This window comes from Peromyscus leucopus, chromosome 6 (assembly GCF_004664715.2).
Source record: "Peromyscus leucopus breed LL Stock chromosome 6, UCI_PerLeu_2.1, whole genome shotgun sequence".
Classification (NCBI taxonomy): Eukaryota; Metazoa; Chordata; class Mammalia; order Rodentia; family Cricetidae; genus Peromyscus; species Peromyscus leucopus.
In genome coordinates this window covers 87,437,593-87,458,394 of record NC_051068.1, presented here as the reverse complement: position 1 = coordinate 87,458,394, position 20,802 = coordinate 87,437,593, and the positions used below count along the sequence as shown (strand labels likewise).

Sequence of the window (20,802 nt, the reverse complement as noted above, 5' to 3'; positions counted from 1 at the left end):
AAACACACCCAAACAACACTAAACAAATAGACAAGCAAACAAGTAACATAAAGGAAACCAACTAAACAAACAAACAAATCCCAAACAAGAAAAAAGCAGAACATTTTCCTTGGACTTCCTCATATGTCACTGAAAGACACTGCCCATATTTAGGATGACTCTTCCTATTTTAATTAATCTAATTAAGGAAAACCCTCACAGTTATGCCTGTAATCTCCATCCCAGATTCTCTCATTGACAATCAATATTAAGCATCAAGAATTTTTTGCATTCACTTCACCCTTTCCCTTAATGCCTTCTTGTGAGCTCAGATATTAATTATATATATATCAATTAGAGGTAGAAAAACCTGGCTAGAAACAATGTAAAGGAATAAAGGTCTATTTTTTCCAATACTTTTTCATTGTGCCAGAGCTCCCTCCTCTTTTTCCTAATGAGATAAGTAGCTTATGTCATATGATATGACATCATGAATGATTTTTTCTTCATATTTTTATTTTTTTAGGTTTGTTGACAGAATATGCTAGCATGCCCAGGAGCACAGAGTGTACTATTTACATTGGAAACACTACTGACTCTTGACTCAAAATGTGTCAATATTGTTAGAGACCTTGTTGGCAGACTTGAAAACTTTTTTCTTTGTTGTTTGTCTCTAACCTTGACTTAAAAAAATCTAAGTTCATATTATTTTTTGGGGTATGCCTCATTGGCAAGTGAACACATATTGTGAAGAATGCAATGTTAATTTAGAAAAATTATGTGTTACAGTAAGAGCAACCATTAACTTGACTAACTTCTACAGAGTATTTCTATCTAAATATTTAAAATGTTGAGAAATAAAAAAAATTGAGAAAATGAAAGAATTCAACACTTAGAGATAAATATAAACAATAAAATTGTATGCAAAGATGTAGCAATAATTTCCTGAAATTTTAATAAGACATACAATTTTAATTATAACAATAACTATGAGGCCTCCAGGGCCACAAGTACATTGAGAAGAACAGATAATTTGTCTCTCATTGATCAATTTTAGTTAATTCATTTGCATTCATAAGGCCTTAGTTTATAATAAAAAAGGCTATATCCAATTAAAGGAAGAATTTTGCAAATAATTTGTATATATATGCAAACAGGAAGCTACAAAATACAAATAGTTTTAGAGGTTACTACTTTTTCCTTTACATGTACATAGATGTTTAAATTATATAACTTTTGAAGCTTAACTGTGAGTTAAAATGATTAAATCATGGTACTTGATATCTTCAAAGAAATACCAAATTTATGGAAGGGTCACTCCTATATAATTTTATTTTATATAAATAAAAATATAGAAACCTTTTATATAATATTGATTGAAAAAATACTTAACACTGTTTAATTTTGAGTTTAAATTTTCTTCTTAACACTAGACATGATTTTTAATTTTTACCCTTTTATATACTTTAACTTTAATTATACATATTTATGGCTTGCAATGTGACAATTTGATAATTACCCAGTATATATAAATACCAAATCAAAGTAATTGGCATTCTCATTAAAATTATAAATATGTAATTATTGTTAATATTTTCTATAAAATGTTTTATGAATTACTACATGAAGGGAGATTAAAGGCTCCAATCATGAAGTTATGAAATGGACTAAGAAACATCAAGCAATCTATATAAACAAACATTCTATATGTCTACTATCATATGACAGAGTAGTCTTAAATATCGGATATGCATATATATATATATATATATATCCATAAAGAGAATTATTTTATGATAATATCTTGTCAAATGTCCTAGAATATGTGTGTAGCTAGTAACTGAATCCAAAGCATATAAATGCAAAGCAGACATTTTACCACTGGCCTGCATCCCTAGTGCTATTTACATTTAAAAATTTTTGACCAGTACTATATACAATATTTTGTGTTATCATATTTCCCTCCACATTTCCTTCCTTTATTTTTCTTCTCACTCTTGTTTATTCCTGTCTGCCCTGGTAGTCAAGCTTTCATTTCTCTAGTCTCTTTACCTTCTTGTGTGCAATTCCTTGAGGGTAGTCTCTGCTGCTGTGTATTCATGCTTACAAAGGCATGTTGCTTCTCCCCATCTGCTAGCTGTCACATTCTTGATATTTCTCTTCCATTATGTGCCAAAGAGCCTTGGTATGGGATATATAGATATCCTACCTAGGGGAGGACACTCATTATTCTCTTATTCTCAGAACTTTAATGACTTATGAGTCTCTTATCTGATTGTCAACCACTGCTAAATGAGGCTTCTCTAACTAAAACTGAGAGTTTCTCTGGTCTATGAATATAAACACAAATATTTAAAAGACATACTAACTACATTTCCATGCAGCAAAATATTGGTACCAGATTCAAGCTGGTGACCTAGAAAGTCATAGGGTTCTAAAAAGGTTTACAGTGAGAAACACATATTGCCTCCTATGAAGCAAACCTTAGATCCAATGAGAAAGTAGCTACTTGATGCTTGAACTGTCATGTCACTATTATACTTATAGATACATCATGGCTGGCAGGGCTTTGCTGTGGAATGTTCTGTATGTTAAATGTGTTGCTCTGATTGGTTAATAAATGAAACACTGATTAGCCAGTAGCCAGGCAGGAAGTATAGGTGGGACAAGGAGAGAAGAGAATACTGGAAAATGGAAGGCTGAGTCAGAGAGACGCTGCCAGTCGCTGCCATGACAAGCAACATGTAAGGTACGGGAAGGCCAAGAGCCATGTGGCAACTTATAGACTAATAGACATGAGTTAATTTAAGATAGAAGAATTAGATAGAAAGAAGCCTGCCACGGCCATACAGGTTGTAAGCAATATAAGTCTCTGTGTGCTTACTTGGTTGAGTCTGAGTGGCTGTGGGGCTGGAGGGTGAGAGAGATTTGTCCTGACTGCCAGCCAGGCAGGACTGGAGAAAATTCCAGCTACAGGTCTTAATTGTACACAAAGATCAAATTGAATTAGATCACTGCTAATTGTTTAGAACTTACTTTTGGTACCTTGTAAACTGTCAAGATCCAAGATTGAAAGCTTGATAAGACAGCTAATGTTCATTGGCATGTGCATGGTAAATGCCAAAGGAGAGCATCTGTTATGCTCTGATACTCTGATAAATTAATACTGCATAATTGTATGCAATATCCTCTGACCCCTCTGTCCCTTTTACTTTCCTTACCCATTTCCCCAGCTTTATTGTATCCCCAGTTTACCTCCTCTCATCTTGAATTAGCCAGTATTCTAGTGCAACAAAGTCAATGAACCAAATATATTTTAAATGAATGGATCTTTAGTAGCTTGCTCTTTATGATTCAGTCTGAATACTGGAACAATGGCTACTTTCACACTGGAGAACTGGCAGCTTCTCAGTGTGCATGGGAACGTCTGAGCAGTCTCAATTGAATGCTGAGCCATTGTTCTTCAATCTACCATGGACGGTGAATGACTTTATGTTTTAATGTTATCACAGAACAACAGCAACCACATTAGCAGCAGCAGTGACAGTGCAGAAATAGGGGGAACAAAATCTTGAGCTGGACACTTTCGCTGCCAGGAGTGGGGGTGGGGGCAACCTTCAGCAGCACAGGGGTCTCAGGGGAATCCATGGGTCAGCATACTGTGACTTTTTATACGAGGGGGCTAAGGGGAAAAAAACCACTTACACACTCTCTTGATAATTTCCATCTTTATTCTTCTTCTGTATTCTATATTGTTTATTTTTCTGGTGATTTCCTTCTCTCATTCTTGATGTTTTCCTTCTAACTCTATCTTTATTTTTCCTTATTCTCTCACTCTTTTTTTCTTTCTAACTTTATAGTTAATGTTTTTCTTCTAATTCTACCTTCATTCTTTCTTATTCTCTCATTCCTGATGTTTTCCTTCTATCTCTGTTTATTCTTGATGTTTTCCTTCTAATTCCTTATAACTCTATCTTTATTCTTTTCCTTACAGCTTATATACCCTGGCAAAATCTTTCAGGCAATATAAGAACTACAATTGGTTGCATTCTATTTTTCAAGTGAATGGTTATAATGAATACAAGTAAAAAACAGAATATTTTCCATATCCCTTACATGATTAAACATTTTATGCACTATAGATGAAAAACAAGTTGTCCCAAGAACCCACATACATTCATACCCAAGCAACTTGTTATAGATTGACAGAGTAAGCAAACAAGGTATTCTTCTTCTCAGCCAGTTCTTTTACTGGTTGACTGTGTTTTGCAGTTACAAAGAAAGGACCAATCATTTTAGTACTTATCTTGAAAGATTCTTATAAGGAATCTTAAAGGAATCAAAACCTAACTATTATACATGAAAAACAATTAGTCAGCTCTACTTTAAGTCTTTAAGGTGTATACCATTCATCAATAGCTTTTTTTTTTTTTTAAATATCAGGAGATTGAGGGCAGAAATGGGCATAAGGAATTAATCATCACCTTTGGTCATCAATCAGTCTTTGTAAGAAAGGCATGTCAGCTAAAGATAATTGGGCTGCTTTGTTCTTCTTATCTGGCCTTAAAGAGTTCCTCAGTAAACGATGTGCCTTCCTAAAACTTTAGACAATTTTTTTTGATTTTTCACCTCAAAGCTACTTAACAAAAACATCTTAGTCTAAATTTAAGTTATTTTCAAAGCTTTGTTTCAGCTATGATGCACTCTAAAACCTGAGAACACATTTCCCAACATTAAGATTAAAAGAATTTGACCCAACCTGACTCCTGGAACTCAATTTTTTACCTTAATTATTAACCTGAACTACAATCTATGCAGCTTCATAGGCCCTAGCTATATGGCATTTCCTTCCTTGTATATATTTTTAATCATCAAAACTCTATTTAAACTAACATTATTATTATCAATTAGACAGTACAGCTTAAGAATAAATCATCTTCATAATAATTCACAGGTAAAAATGCACAGTAGAACAGGATGTATCCATGAGATAAACAAACTACATGCAGGCAATGGGGATCTCCCCACACCCATTCATATGATGCCAGATACCAGAGAAAGATGCCAGGGGCAAACATGTAAAGGCACAGCCAAAACAAAAGACATTCTGGAGTCTGTGGTCTCAGAGCCTTGTCTATCTGATATTCACCCACCAGGGATTCAACTCTTTGTTGACTAAAACCCGAAGTCAGCTGCCATCTGCTGCTCTTCTGACATGGCCACCAGCAGGATACAAAGATCAGCAGGCAAGGATTCCCCTTTGAAATGTTCTGTCTTTCTAAATGGCACCATCAGCTTGAGACCAAGTGTCCAAACACATGAGCCTATTTTAGGGACACTTTACCATTCACATGTAGAACCTAACACCTTATCATCCCATTCTATTTTTAACCCCATCTACCTTTTTTTCCCACTCTCTGTACATTATTTAGGTTTTTTTTGTCTTTAGATATTTTTTATTTCTTCAATTTTTATTATCAGGAGTGACTGAAATAAAAAATATAATTGAGTCCCATCATTATTGTCATTATGGAAATGGCTTTAAGAGAAAACTGGTCAGATGAATATTATTGCTTCCCACTTTTCAACTGGTAAATAGTTGCCATTGATAAAACAGACAAGCCCAGGGAATCTGTCCAGAATGTTCAAGATACGGTGTATTATACAACATGCCTGTTCCCAGGAGAACACCTAAGACATAATTATGTGTACTTCTTGATCTCATCATACAAGACAAGCACAAAGGCACCACCCATTCCCCTGAGAACATTGGACCATGCACCCTTGAAGAAAGCCTTGCTTCCTTCATCATGAGCGATCTTCCTCCAGCAGTCAATCGTGCCTGTATACATGATATCAGTTCCTTTGTGTCCCGACTGCATCATCATATGACGGCAAACCGTGTCAAAGGGATAGGAAGTCAGGCCAGTAACAGCAGTGACAGACTGTGCAATCATCCAGCTGATGAAGATGTGAGTATTCTTGGGATCCGGAAGCATTCCCTTTGCAGTGTCATAGATGCCAAAGTACGCAGCTCGGTAGATAATAATGCCCTGTACTGACACATTAAAGCCTTGGTACAGGCCCCTAATCCCATCAGATTTGTAGATCTTAACCAGGCAGTTACCAAGGCCTTTGAATTCCCTTTCAGCTCCAGCTTTGCCCACATCAGCTGCTAGACGGGTACCGGCAAAATCAAGAGGGTACACAAAGCACAAAGATGTGGCCCCAGCGGCACCACCTGAAGCCAGGTTCCCAGCAAAGTAGAGCCAAAACTGGGTCCTCTTGTCCACACCACCCAAAAAGATCTGCTTGTATTTATCTTTGAAGGCAAAGTTGAGAGCCTGGGTGGGGAAGTATCTGATGACATTGGCCAGGTTTCCACGCCAGAAGGACAGGACTCCCTGTTCCTTGGGGATACGAACCACGCAGTCTATAATGCCCTTGTATTGCTTATCTGCTGTGATTTGCTTGCTGGCATGCTGCACCTGCAGCAGCAGCTTGACCCATTCGATGGGCGCTACCGCCGTCTTGGAGATGGCCACGGCCACTCCACCTGCCAAGAAGTCCTTGGCAAAGGATACAGCGGCATCTGTCATGTTGAAAGAAAAAGAAAAGGCAGAGGACTGCGGGACAGGACTGGGTTGACAACCGGCTTTGATTCCTGGGCTCTGGGCACATTATTTAGTTTTTGATGAATAAAAAATGATGTATCATAAATCCATGAGTGTAGCAGGCTGCACTTCGACGGAAATAGCCTGGACATGTGTCACACAACTGCAGACAACTGGTCAACCAACTCAATTATTCAGTATGAAGAGGGAAAACTGGATCATTTTATGTTGTCATGTTTAAGTTATGCTCATGGTATAAAGTTTCACAGATTCAAGCAATAAATCTCCCTACCAGAAAAATCCTGATGGAAGTTCTACTTACTTTCCATTGACTGAAATTGTATTGAGCACAACAAGTTAAAAGTTCATCCCATAGACTTAGTAGAAGGAAACTCCAAATAGGTCTGGCCCTGGGACACATCATTCTTTGAGCAGACCTCATTTTAACAATCTGCATTCTCATAATTTCTGTCCTTACCATAGAACTTCGTACTGCTTGCTTTACTAATGTGCAAGTTTCCTTTCTACACTGTTTCTCTATTGTCTGCCTTCAAAGCAATCAAATGCTCTTCCAAAATGATCAAATTAATTTCTGGCTGGAATATCATAAGAACTCACTTGTAGGTGAGGAACTACATTTAATGAATGGCTGCTAAGAGAGGGAGAAATGGGATACTCACTGTATAAGCTTTCTGAAAATTTTTCAAATGCTAAGTGGTCATCCCTAAATACATATACATATAAGCATCACTAAATGGACTCAACAGGTTATGTTTATATATACATACACATACATGCAATAATTAAGGAAGAAGAACTCATGAATTAGAAAGATGGAGCATGGGACAAGGAGGAGTAGGAGGAGAGAGAAGTAGGCTTAAAATAATGTAAATATAGTATCCAAGTATTGGATTCTCAAATAAAATAAATACATGTAAAAATAAAACCACATAGCCAAAAAGTTGTTGAGCCTTTCCAAAAATTTTCTATTTTTTTAAGGATTAGAATTTAGTGTATTATACAATTTCTGATTTAGTGTTCATGTAAAATGAGGGCATTACTCATTTCAACATCTTGGTCAATACCTGGAACTTGAAACTGAAGAGTTTCTCTACCATAGCCATTTACTAAGCATAGAACACGTTATTGCTGTTCTAGCATTGTCTACTTCTTATGGAGTCTCAATGGTTCTTTCTTCCTGTTTTAAAAGTCTGTGACCTAGCCTAACTCAATGACCTCATCTGATTTCATCTTCCCCCTTTCATACATGCATTTCTGTTGCTATTAATATTTCTCCAGTATTCTAAAGTCTTTTCATCTGTAAGCCTTACTTTGCCATGACTCCCCTTTTTCTACTTTTTCTCATTCAAATCTATCTATCTATCTATCTATCTATCTATCTATCTATCTATCATTTATTTATTTATTTATTTATTTATTTATTTATTTTGAGGGCACTCTTTATTCTGCTGACTTACACAAAACTCTTACTCCCTAGTACTGAGGTAGCCAGTGCATGAGATCACAAGTTGCAGTTTCTTAAAATAAAATGAAAATGTTGAAATGACAAAAATCTAATTAGGGGCCAAAAGCTGATTGGTGATCCCATGTTTATTTGTAATGCATCAATACTAAGATTTAAAGATGGAAAATCCTAGATATATTTTATTTCAGCTGTAATGTGGAGGACATAACAAGTAGGTTATAGTACCATAATCAAATAATATGTAATCTTAAAAGACTTTAAGTTTATTCTCCATGGGAGTTTCTGAAGATTCTTCAGCTGTACACATCATTGCTGCTAATCTCTTTCAGATTATAGCTTGTACTCTAAATATTTATTCATGATCATTTACTTCACAAAATGTACCTTTTACAGCATATAAATAGGCACTAGAAAGAACAATGACAACTTCAAAGTAAAATGAAGTTCTTTCTGCTCATTTCCCTCATTGGGTTCTGCTGGGCTCAATATGACCCACAAACTCAGTATGGGCGGACTGCTATTGTCCACCTGTTTGAGTGGCGCTGGGTTGATATTGCCAAGGAATGTGAGCGATACTTAGCTCCTAAGGGATTCGGAGGGGTGCAGGTAAGACTTAATCACAATGTAAATGCAGAGTTTACTGTCCTCACATAAAACAGTATTTTAACCAAGCCTAGTGAGTCTGGAGACAGCTTCATTTCACACCTAACTTTTCCTGTGGAAGGAAGAAGTTGGGTGGGTATAGCTTCTTCATACTTTGTTGTAGGATGTAAGTGGGACTTCTTTAGTGTCTTTCCACATTTTCAGGCAGTTGTTAATCAAGAAGAAATGTCAGATCACTGATAGGTTTCTACAAGATTTATTATGTAAAGTTAGCTGTAATCTGGTACTGATTATTATTGTTCTCTTTGTAGGTTTCTCCACCCAATGAAAATATTGTAGTTTATAACCCATCAAGGCCTTGGTGGGAAAGGTACCAACCAATTAGCTACAAACTATGCACAAGGTCTGGAAATGAAGATGAATTCAGAGACATGGTGACAAGGTGCAACAACGTTGGTGTAAGTGATGTCACCTTTTCTTTAAAATTATTATATATAAAAACATTTCTCTTTGTTTCCAGTTCTTTTTGTTTGAATAGGATTTTTATTCCTAAAATTTTACATTAAATTTTATCTTTATTGAAAATGTACTTCTTTCTTATTGTCACCTTTTAAATTCTTGAATAAAAACTTGTTGAATTTGAAAGAATAGTACTCATAAGCAAACTTTTAAAATTAATAGCTACAAACACTACTTAACATATTTCTGTTAGGCGTTGGCCCAGATGTGAGGATAAAGTCATCTTATATGATTCCTCTTTGTCCCCACAATTGTTGGGTTTTCTTCCCCATCATTGTTTTTAATGGAAAATATCTATTTCTCCTATAATGAAGAGACATCATTCTACCTTCTGGCCTACAGACATAGTGGTAGATATTGTAAGCTAGGTTCTTCTCAAGATCCTGCAAAATTTCAAACATGACACTCTCATTTTTATACTGAGTTTTTCTTCCTCAAAAATTGATCTTTTTTTTGTAGTTATGGTAGTTTCTGTTTATCTCCACTTCAAAGTTCTCTATTCTCTTCAAATTTTAGGATTATTGTTGATCTTATTTCACATTAGTTACCTTTCCCACTTGACTCACTTTTCTAAAATGAATCTATAAAGCATCAGAAGATGTAGTTTGGAGATTTGCTAGCAGGTTATGAGTTTTCCATTGAAACTTTAGGTTCCAGAGTCTAGCTGAACTATGTGCTTTTCTTCTCCAGGTCCGTATTTATGTGGATGCTGTTATTAATCACATGTGTGGTGCAGGCGGTGGTGCAGGAACAAGCAGTACCTGTGGAAGTTACTACAATGCTAATAACAGGGACTTTCCATCAGTTCCATACTCGGCTTGGGATTTTAATGATGGTAAATGTGATGGAGAAATTTATAACTACAATGATGCTAATCAGGTAATGAGAGAAATTTTGATCAGAATAAAGAAGCATCTATCTATCTAGGTGCATACAAGGCATTTATTTGTGACCATTGGACAAATCCTTCAGATTCCATAGGAAAACAGGTTACTAAGACAGAACGCTTGAAAAAATAGAAATGAAAAATTGTTCTTAGATTTTTGTTGCATTATTTTTTTAGATATATACTAAAATCAATGATAAAATTGAGACATTCTCTTGAGTGACTTTGTATGAAATATTTAAAAGCATTTTTATAAATTATATAAATATTATCATATTAAAATTATTAGAAATAAAAAAATCAATATATTTTCATATTTGTAGAGAGAGAGAGAGAGAAATGCCATCTAAAATTCTCTCCAATTTAATCTGTATTTTCTATATATATAAGAGAAAATATTTTAAAGTCTGTGTCCAAATTAAAACACCATGACTACCCATGTTCTAAGTAAAGGCAGTAGGAAAATATCTACTTGTCAATGGGTGAGTAACTGAATGATGAAATGAATTCTTAGACCAGACACAACTTTTCATAAATCAATTATCTTTGTTTCAATAGGTCAGAAATTGTCGTCTGTCTGGCCTTTTGGATCTTGCACTTGAGAAAGATTATGTTCGTACCACAGTGGCTAATTATATGAACCGTCTCATTGACATGGGTGTAGCAGGTTTCAGACTTGATGCTGCTAAGCACATGTGGCCTGGAGACATAAAGGCTATTTTGGACAAACTGCATAACCTCAATACACAGTGGTTCTCTCAAGGAAGCCGACCTTTTATTTTTCAAGAGGTAAAACAATATACATATTCTTTTTTGAACTTTAAGACTGTAATTTAATTACAATTCTTCTCTCTTCCTTCCCTCCCTCCAAACCCTTCCATATACCCCTCCATATGCCCCTTCAAGTTCATTGCATCTTCTTTTGTCTTATTGTTATTGTACAGACACACACACACAATCTATCAATGCACATATATTCTTAAATATAACTGACTTATATGTTGGTACTAGACAACCAATTGGTATGTTTTTTTCCCCAGGGAAGACCACCTTTCCCATTTCCGGATTCCTCAGTTGCCAATATTTCTTTCAATAGTTCTGTGTGTAGTGTTGAGGCCTTGAGTGCTTTTCTTTAAATGTCATCATGGTGCAAACCAGATAGTAGATAGGAAATTTCACTAAGCATATAATACAGAATATAGGTTAATATCTCAATTATAGACTGTAGTATTTGAGTATTTAATAATAGGGTTGCTGGTATTCAGAAGTAGCACACTTAATTCATTACTGCAACAGGTTACAAGTTAGTGCAAACTTCATTAATTCATTCTCTAAATCCCCAGACACCATTATAAAAGAGCAATCATAATGGTTGTTGTCTCAAGCCAATGTTTCTGAGTTTGAGATTTTTCTCATGTTATCAGGTTTGTAAGCATTTAGACAAATTCATTAAGCTTTCTGTTCAATAATAACGTCTTTTGAAATGTCCTGGAGATAATGCCTTTGTACCTCTTTTTCCTTGGAAACAATGATGAACTTACATGAACTTCTGTTTCTAACTTGACAACAACTGTTATAATAGTGTGGACTAATGAATTTTCCCCTCTGTCAGCCATCCTGGAGGATAAGAACTGACCCTGTAATTTGGTTTCTTTCAACAGAGTGACAGACAGTTTATAAATTAATCAGAATCGTGGTATATAAAACTCATTAGGAACATTTCAAATAACAAATATATGATAAGGATTTCTAAATGACAATATATTTAAATAACATGCTTCAAATTTATATTAAAAATTACAGTTGACCCATTGTATTTACTAGGTCATTGATCTGGGTGGTGAGGCAATTAAAGGTAGTGAGTACTTTGGAAATGGCCGTGTGACAGAATTCAAGTATGGAGCAAAACTTGGCACAGTCATCCGCAAGTGGAATGGAGAGAAGATGTCCTATTTAAAGTAAATATACACCATTTCTTCATTTCATCATAGATCTCTTACCATGTGACAACAATAAGTTGTATCTTCCACTATTCTCATTTAAATAACTATGCAACTGTTGATTATCAGGCTTACTGTTTCTAAACCACAACTAACTATACTTTCCATTTGGGATGTCAATCACCAGGTAACCCTGGAAATCTCAAATATCACTTAGTGATTTTTGTCTGTTTTTGATAAGTCCATTAGATTCCAGGAATGTTTACCTATGGTCTATTAAGGTTAGATTATTATTATAAGAATAGTTATATTAAGAAATGATACTTATAATGTGGTCAAGTATGAAATTCATATATGTTATATCCAATAATTAATTGTAAATATTGAATGTTTATATTATGACAGCATAGTTGATTTCCATTCTATATAATGTAAAATGAATGTTTTACTTCTCAAGTCCATAAAATTACAGTGCAATAAAAATGTAAAGAAAACATTTTAAGACCAAAAATATTATATTGTAAGACCTAATGAGGATGTATATTATCATAGAAAATTATATTATTTATATATTTGTGCATATGTAAATGTATGATAGAATTCTTTGTTTAGATAACTGAAGGTACCATATATAAAGTTACTCTAAGCTTTGTGAAGTAATAATACACTCTTTTACTTTTAGGAACTGGGGAGAAGGTTGGGGTTTTGTGCCTTCCGACAGAGCCCTTGTCTTTGTGGACAACCATGATAATCAGCGAGGACATGGTGCTGGCGGAGCATCCATCCTGACATTCTGGGATGCCAGGTGGGAGAACACTCTTTGCTGTTGTGTAACCTGTCATTAACGTCAGTTTTATATTATATACTTCTGCTTTAATACCCTTTTGAAACTTTCAGAATGTATAAAATGGCTGTTGGATTTATGTTGGCTCATCCTTATGGATTCACACGAGTAATGTCAAGTTACCGTTGGGCAAGAAACTTCCAGAATGGACAAGTAAGTCTTGGAGTTGTTAAAAAGCACATTTTAATCTGGAAAAGAAAAGAGCTCTGTTTTAATTTCACATGAAGTTATAGCATATGATACTTAGTATTATGTGTCTATGCACTAAGTTTTTATAAAGTAAGGACATTGAAAAAGTACCTGATAGTAAAAGCAATAGTTTAAAAAAGAGAAAGGTACAGAATGAAAATAGTTAGCACTGAAAAGCCCCATAAAGTTAACATGGGATTATACCTGTTAACACTGAATAGAATTTCAAATTATATATTCAAATTAGCATATTAAATGCTTTTAATTTTTTCCTGTGGAACAAAAAGATAACTAATTTGAGTGTAATTAAGGAATACAATTGATAGGAATTTATGAGAATTACAGCCCAGTGATTTGCTGGTGAAGCTATAAACAATATCTGTTTAATCATAATATGTTTATAAACAATATTGTAGCTGGAGAGTTTTCTCTCCGGGTCCTGCCAAACCACAGCCTTCCGACAGCCCACTTATAAAATAAAGACACAGACGCTCATATTATTTAAACTGTTTGGCCTAATGGCTCAGGCTTCTAACTATCTAGTTCTTACATCTTAAATTAATCCATTTCTATAAATCTATACCTTGCCACATGGCTTGTGGTTTACTGGCGTCTTCACATGCTGCTTGTCATGGTGGTGGCTGGCATTGTCTTCCTCACTCAGCCTTCCACTTCCCAGAATTCTCCTCTCTCCTTGTCCCCCCTACTTCCTGCCTGGCCACTAGTCAATCAGTGTTTTATTTATTGACCAATCAGAGCAATTTGAAATACAGAACATCCCACAGCACTATATATTTTAAACAATATGTGCTGTTGGTTTGGTGCATAAGTTTAAACAATTTCAAAATTAATCTAAGAAGAATCCATAGGATATCTAGTAGATTATGTGAAGTTTTCTGTTTCAATGCAAAAATCTAGAATCATAGAGCAACATCAAATACCAAATAGAAATGTTTCTTCTTTACATGTCTGACAAACTTTTTTTTTCTATTTTCTTTTCAAAATGAGTTTCCTTCTGTTTTTATTGAAGTTTGATCTGTTCCTGAAGAGCTTTCATGCTTAGAATGAGCCTTTTTTTTCAAAAATGTACTTAACTTTTAGACATCATCAAAGGTGCATTTATTTTGTTAAGCTTAATAAGGAAAGTTAGGCTATTTTATAAGCACATATTACCAGCAAGTACTAAGAAATCAACTAATATTAACTTAGGAATAGTTATATTAAAAGCATTTTCACAGATGCTTTTTAATTATTATTATAGATAGGAACTGTGTCCTGTTTTATGGATAAACTGAGACACATTCATGTTAGGATGAAGATTTTTTTCAAGTAGTTCCTGGAGCCTGTTCTCTACTGCTAGTGTTCCTGGTTCTAATTTTGTTGGTGTTAGGTGGCATTGAAGATCCTTTAGTGCTATTGAGCAGCTACTGAATTGATAGAAAATGAGATGTTTAAAATTTGTTACTGGTGTTTTGAATTGAGTAGTAGAGAACCTGAATTTTCATGGACATTAAGGACTCAGTGAAGGTCTGTAACACAGGACTTTGATTAAAATTATGCTTTGCAGAGACAGCATTAACGCAATAGGTTTGGGTTTGGTTTATGTATAGTAGAAAGAAACAGGTAGATATAAACATTCAATTGATCTCACACTTTCAATAATTTAGGATGTGAATGACTGGATTGGACCACCCAATAACAACGGAGTAACCAAAGAAGTGACCATTAATCCAGACACCACTTGTGGCAATGACTGGGTCTGTGAACATCGATGGCGTCAAATAAGGTTGGGAGTGTCCCTTGCAGATCTTGTCTAATTAGAAAGTTGTTTGACTTCATGTTTTAAATGTTGAAGTTTAAGGGCACCAGCATTTCACATGATATTGTGCTTTTAGGAACATGGTTGCCTTCAGAAACGTTGTCAATGGTCAGCCTTTCTCAAACTGGTGGGATAATGGCAGCAACCAAGTGGCTTTTGGCAGAGGGAACAGAGGATTCATTGTCTTTAACAATGACGACTGGTAAGTGGATGTCAATTAAAGTAGGATTGTATACTCTTATACTCTTAGATTCTTCTTTTCTTTCCCTATTCATTTATATTTTCCATATGTGAAAGAGCTTTTAGATAATGAATTTATGCCACAAGAATGTTCAGGGCACAGAAGAAAAAATATTTGCTTACATATTTTCTTTCATTTTAATAAAACCTTGGTTTTGAAATCTTTTACCATAGCTTACAATGGCAGTAGCATACATTCATATTTGCAAGCTCTTTTTGACACATTTCACAAAGCATATAAATAGTAAATATAATTCTTAATGTCATTAAATAATGTACCATATTAGTACTGGAGTATTTCCCACTACCTTTCAATAACACTTATTTTTTAATCCTTTATACTTATATTCAGCCTTCAGTGTTCCATCTCTTTGTTTAAATATTTAAAAAAATATATATACTTGCATCTGGTCTATGCGCATCTTCAAGAAGCAGCTTAGTTTTGCCTTTAAGATTTTATTATTGTCCTTTCACTGGGGTTCTTTCCCCTGAGTCTTATTTTATGGTTCTCTCATCTGTAGATCTCTAGCTGAGATACCAGTGTGGAGGCAAAAGTCTTTAATGCCACCACTTTGCAGGCAGAGGCACACATACTGCTGTGAGTTTGAGGCAAGCTTGGTCTGCATAGCGAGTTCTAGGAAGGTCAAGGCTGTGTAGAGAGACCCTGTGTCTCAAAACACAAAGCAAACCAACCAAACAAACACACAAAATAATTCTTGCTCAGAGAATCTCTTTGGGAGCCAGTGAATTGTCTCAACACAAAATCAGCTTCCTATCAGGTTGAAAATATTTTTTCATAAATAGTATTTTATTAGCTGGCAACAAAATAATTAAAGTACATAATTTTTTTTTGAAAGAACACAGGGCTGGTTGTTTAAGAACAACAGAATTACCTTTACAGACAGTTTCCTACACTACCAACGTGTATGTATCCATAGAAATGCTAGATAATGTTTAATTCTAGAAAAAGTTCTTTGCAGCTTCATGTAATCTAATCATTTTTGGAAAAAAAATGATCTTACAAATATTTTTTTTTAAGTTGTAAGTTTAAATCCAGCAGAGCTTGGACCTGAAAAAATGATGGTCCTCACAGGAGGCCTTTACTGCTGACCTTCACTGGGTTCTCTAGCTTTCTGTGTCTGGTAGCAGTCACCACAGCCCATGAAACTAATAGACGTTCTTAATAATGCCTTTGGTGTGGAGAATTCTCCTCCCCTCCCCCCTCCAGTCTTGGTATTTGTTTTTCTTACTGAGGCTCTGAGTCCTCAGTGTTCTATAGCACATATTTGAGACATTTATTATTTTATAGACAACAGATCCTTCCTGCACTTTCCTGGGTTGAATTTAAATTAAATTCTAAACTTCTTTTTCAGGTCATTGTCAACAACTTTACAGACTGGTCTTCCTGCTGGCACATACTGTGATGTCATTTCTGGAGACAAAATTGATGGCAATTGCACTGGAATTAAAGTCACTGTTGGCAGTGATGGCAAAGCTCACTTTTCTATTAGTAACTCTGCTGAAGACCCATTTATTGCAATCCATGCTGAATCAAAATTGTAAGAATCAAATTAAATATATATAGAGTGAGCTTCAACTGAGTTGTTTCTTTTTCATATATTCCTTATTATTTTTGAAATTTTCTCTTCTTTACTATCAAGTGTGTATATGTGATGTGTGTTGTTGGAGCAATGGAATATACATAGGATGTTTGAACAACCCTGTGCAATGGCCTTGCCTCTCTCCCTTTGCCCATGAGCTGTGGGGTCACACTTATGTCATCAGGCTTCCCAGGAAAGCACCTTTACCTATTGAGTAATGCTGCAAACTCATAATTACCTTATTTTTTAAGAGTTTCTTTCCTTTTATTAAAAGCCATTAGCAGTCAACTTAAGTAGGCAGAAATCATAAATCTCACATACTCACATATAACCATTAGAGAACAACATCTAACATCTAGGTTTTTTTTTTTTTTTTTTTTTTTTTTTTTGGATTTTTCGAGACAGGGTTTCTCTGTGTAGCTTTTCGTGCCTTTCCTGGAACTCACTCGGTAGCCCAGGCTGGCCAGGAATTCATAGAAATCCACCTGCCTCTGCCTCCCGAGTGCTGGGATTAAAGGCGTGTGCCGCTACCGGCGGCACTGCCGCCGCCGCCACCACTACCCGGCCAACATCCACGTTTTACTATGTATTTGTAAGAAATATAATTTTTTTCCAAGAAAATTCTCAGAACTCTGAATTTCATCCTGACAAATATATTGCTTTACCGTTAATGTAATTTCCACTATGTACTTCAGGTATTGCATGAAAAATTATTTTTAATAAAAATTCACTCACAATCTAATCACTTATTAAGTTGACCACTTGGAAATGCATCATTGCTCAGTTTTATCTAGTTACCACATTATTCAAATTTCTCTTATATTTATTTCAAGAAAAAATTAATTTTCCTAATTCCACAATATATACACACAGACACACACACAGACATACATAATGCATGTTGATGATACATCAAAATTCCGTAGTATTCACTTATCACTTTCTACTTCCCATCTATCCCATTCAATTTAAAGCACCCCTGTCCAGTCCACACATGTTCAAGTCTTTTAGTTGACACCTGGCACTTAAGTACAATGTCTTCAGGTATGAAAATGGAAGTTTATTTAATTGATAAAAACAAATTACTAGTGGTTATACCACTGAAGATTATGATGTCACATACCCCATCAATGACTAATAGCTAATAAGCCATTCATGAAGCCTTGGGATCAGCTGTTGTCTGATCCAAAGTGGAATGTTGATGTCCTAGGGTTCCATGAAACTTATTTGGGTACACTGATATTGTGGGTTCATGGATACAATGGTTACATTTTGAACAGAGGACTAGTTGTCACAGTATACCTTTCTATTCTCTGGCTCTTAAATCATCACTTTCTTGATCTTCTATTTTGCTTGGAAATGGTTATAAAGAAGTTCATTTTAGGGATGAGTACTCAGTTGTTACTTATTTTTGCAGTTGGATGAATTATGACTCTCAGCATTAGCTATCACCAGCAGCAAACCAAAGGTTCAATGACCAAAGCTGAGTTAAACATATTAGTCAGACTTTTTATTTCCCACTGATCAAGTACTTTTCATGCTTCTCACTTTTTTTTTTCAAGAGGTGGTGTTCCACTGGAGAGTGGTAGACTTTCTGAGGCAACACTTTTGAAGAAAACTGGCTCTCTAGCTTTTTTTTTTTTTTTTTTTTTTGCTAATTCTCCTTTCATTGTATATGTAAGAAACATTTAGAAGGCAATTGGACACTATGCCCATTTGGCAAAACAAGAATAGTACATTGTCCCCTAGTTCTTTTGATTAAATAACCATGAACTTACAGCCATGGTCAAAAGTCCTGCTATGAATCGTGTTGAAAATCCAATCACAAACATTAGTGACCTCTGTAGCAGTTATTCCACTACTGAACCAGATGGTGTAAATTTTTTTAATGAAACTATAAATACAGACTCTTCCCCATTCCCATTCCTTTTACTGGCTCTCTCCCCTGGATTCCTCTTGAACTCCTGAAGTCTTTTTCTTAAATTTTTGTAAATTTATATATATTTACACACACACACACACACACACACACACACACACACACACACACACACATGCTTATATGCATAAGTATAAACCACTTTACTTTTATAATCCTACTTGTATATTTACAAATTGAGGAATAACCATTTGGGTTTTTATCACCAGTTGGCATGCTGATCTGTGGGCAAGATTATTTCTCATGCTCTCACACTTCCTTTGTTTTCTATAGTTGTTTGTTGGGTTGAGTCACCCTTTTCCCCTTCCATGTTGACTTGTGTGTTAGTACTGTACTTGTCTGTGTGTTGTTTGGCATTCATTTTGTTGTTACATCATGGTTGCAGCTTTCCTTTCAGTTATAGGAAACAATACTAGAGTGGACTTTCTAGGTCTTTGTCTCTAACAATCTCTCCCCTCCCTCTTCCATGATGTTCTTGGTCTTAAATGAAAGAGTTAGGTTGTAGCTGTATCAGCTGGGGCTCTATACTGCACAATCACATGTGCTTTGTTTTTGATGAGTGCACTGTTCTGGAATGGTTTCTGTGTCACAAAGAGGAACAGATTTGATGAGAGATAAAGTTTACATTGATCTCTGGACATAAGGACAAATATTTGGGATGCAGTCAGAAATTTTATTAGTTTAATAAACTGGTGATAGTTGGTTTTTCTCTAAGAGCTTTGACCATACTACACCTGCATAAATGGATAGGATTGCTGTATCAGGCACAATTTACCTCCAGTTGAGCAGCCGTTAATTCTATTTAGAGAGTTTCTGTGCACCAGGCACACTTTGCTTTACACTTTGGTACTTCAGCTCACAGTATGTAAAGCAAGTTAAGATTCTTGGTGACTTTGGTCCCTCTTACTCCACAGTCTGCAAAGTACATTCCAGTGTTAAGTATAGTAGTTAGCAGACAAGATATTTCAAGCTCAATTCTTGTTTTATTTCTTTGTGAACTATGCAAAAATCATGTTTTTTTTCCAGAAACATCTTGCTAGCTAACATTCATAGATAAACAACACCAATTGAACTAGTCTGTGCTTTTTTGAATATTTTAAGATATCAGTAACCAAGTGATTATATGGGATTAATTTATGCTTGGTACAGAGCTTTGTTTAATATTGTGATACTTTTTGTGGCTGTATTATCCAGTTAAGTTGATTAGTTCTCTTCAAACTCTATTTATGTGTTATTTTTTAAATTAAAAAGCTAACAACATAGTGGATTTCCAGATGGCTTTTTCATCCATATGTAGTTTGATTAATCATCCTCAGTCACATTTAATTCACCATACACTGATACTTGTACTCAGCCCACCCTTTCTATCTTGTTACTCTTCCTTACTTCTATATCACATGTATTGTACCTACACTCCATAGGCCCCGTTTTCTGAGTCTTTTTAATGCCCCCTCTCTAGCTCTTTTATCTTTGTATAGACTCCATTGAAAACAAGATTCTCATAATGAGAGATTACATACAACATTTGTCTATCTAAGCCTAGCATACCTCACTCCATATTACATTTTATAGTTCTATCAATCTCAGGGATATTCTTCCAAATTTATTTTTCTTTTACAGTTGAATGTGATTCCATTGTACATTTGTAACAAACTTTCATAAGTCCTTTCTCAGTTGGTGGATATCTAGTATTGAATATATTTCCTAGGCTTTTAGAATAAAGTAAAATGGAATTTGGTCGTTCAAATGTTTTTCTTTAGTATCATATGGAGTCTGGTAGGTTTATGTCTTAAAATATTAGAGGTAACACATGTGGTGGTTCAGATTTTTTTGTTTGGAGAAACCTCCACACTGATTCCTATAGTGATTGTTCCTGTTTAATTCCTCCCAGGGGTGAGGAAATTAGGGGTTCTCCTCTCTTCATATCCAGTGCAACATTTGCTGTAATTTGTTTTCTTGGCCACAGCCATTCTGATAGTGGTGAGATAGAACATAAGGTACTTATAATTTGTGTTCTCTTATAGTTATAGGCATTGAACACTTTTAATATATATTTATTTACTATTTTATTTCTTATTTTCACAACACAATATTTATTGCATTTTACCCAATAAATGTTTAAATATGAATACATATGTAATTA

General features: G+C 35.0%; 2 protein-coding genes across 2 annotated transcripts; one reads left to right on the top strand and one right to left on the bottom strand.

Moving 5' to 3' along the window:
* Positions 1 to 5,429: 5,429 nt before the first annotated feature.
* Positions 5,430 to 6,631, bottom strand: LOC114711016 (ADP/ATP translocase 2-like). Its single transcript, XM_037207345.1, has one exon. It carries the CDS (start codon positions 6,576 to 6,578, stop codon positions 5,682 to 5,684), a length of 897 nt encoding a protein of 298 aa, XP_037063240.1. The 5' UTR covers positions 6,579 to 6,631; the 3' UTR covers positions 5,430 to 5,681.
* Positions 6,632 to 8,506: 1,875 nt separating this feature from the next.
* LOC114711015 (pancreatic alpha-amylase) lies at positions 8,507 to 16,716 on the top strand. The gene is made up of 10 exons (XM_028895370.2): positions 8,507 to 8,685; positions 8,994 to 9,140; positions 9,892 to 10,080; positions 10,646 to 10,876; positions 11,912 to 12,045; positions 12,710 to 12,832; positions 12,925 to 13,024; positions 14,728 to 14,846; positions 14,956 to 15,081; positions 16,493 to 16,716. Exons 1-10 carry the CDS (start codon positions 8,518 to 8,520, stop codon positions 16,680 to 16,682), a joined length of 1,527 nt encoding a protein of 508 aa, XP_028751203.1. The 5' UTR covers positions 8,507 to 8,517; the 3' UTR covers positions 16,683 to 16,716.
* The last annotated feature ends 4,086 nt before the right edge of the window (positions 16,717 to 20,802 follow it).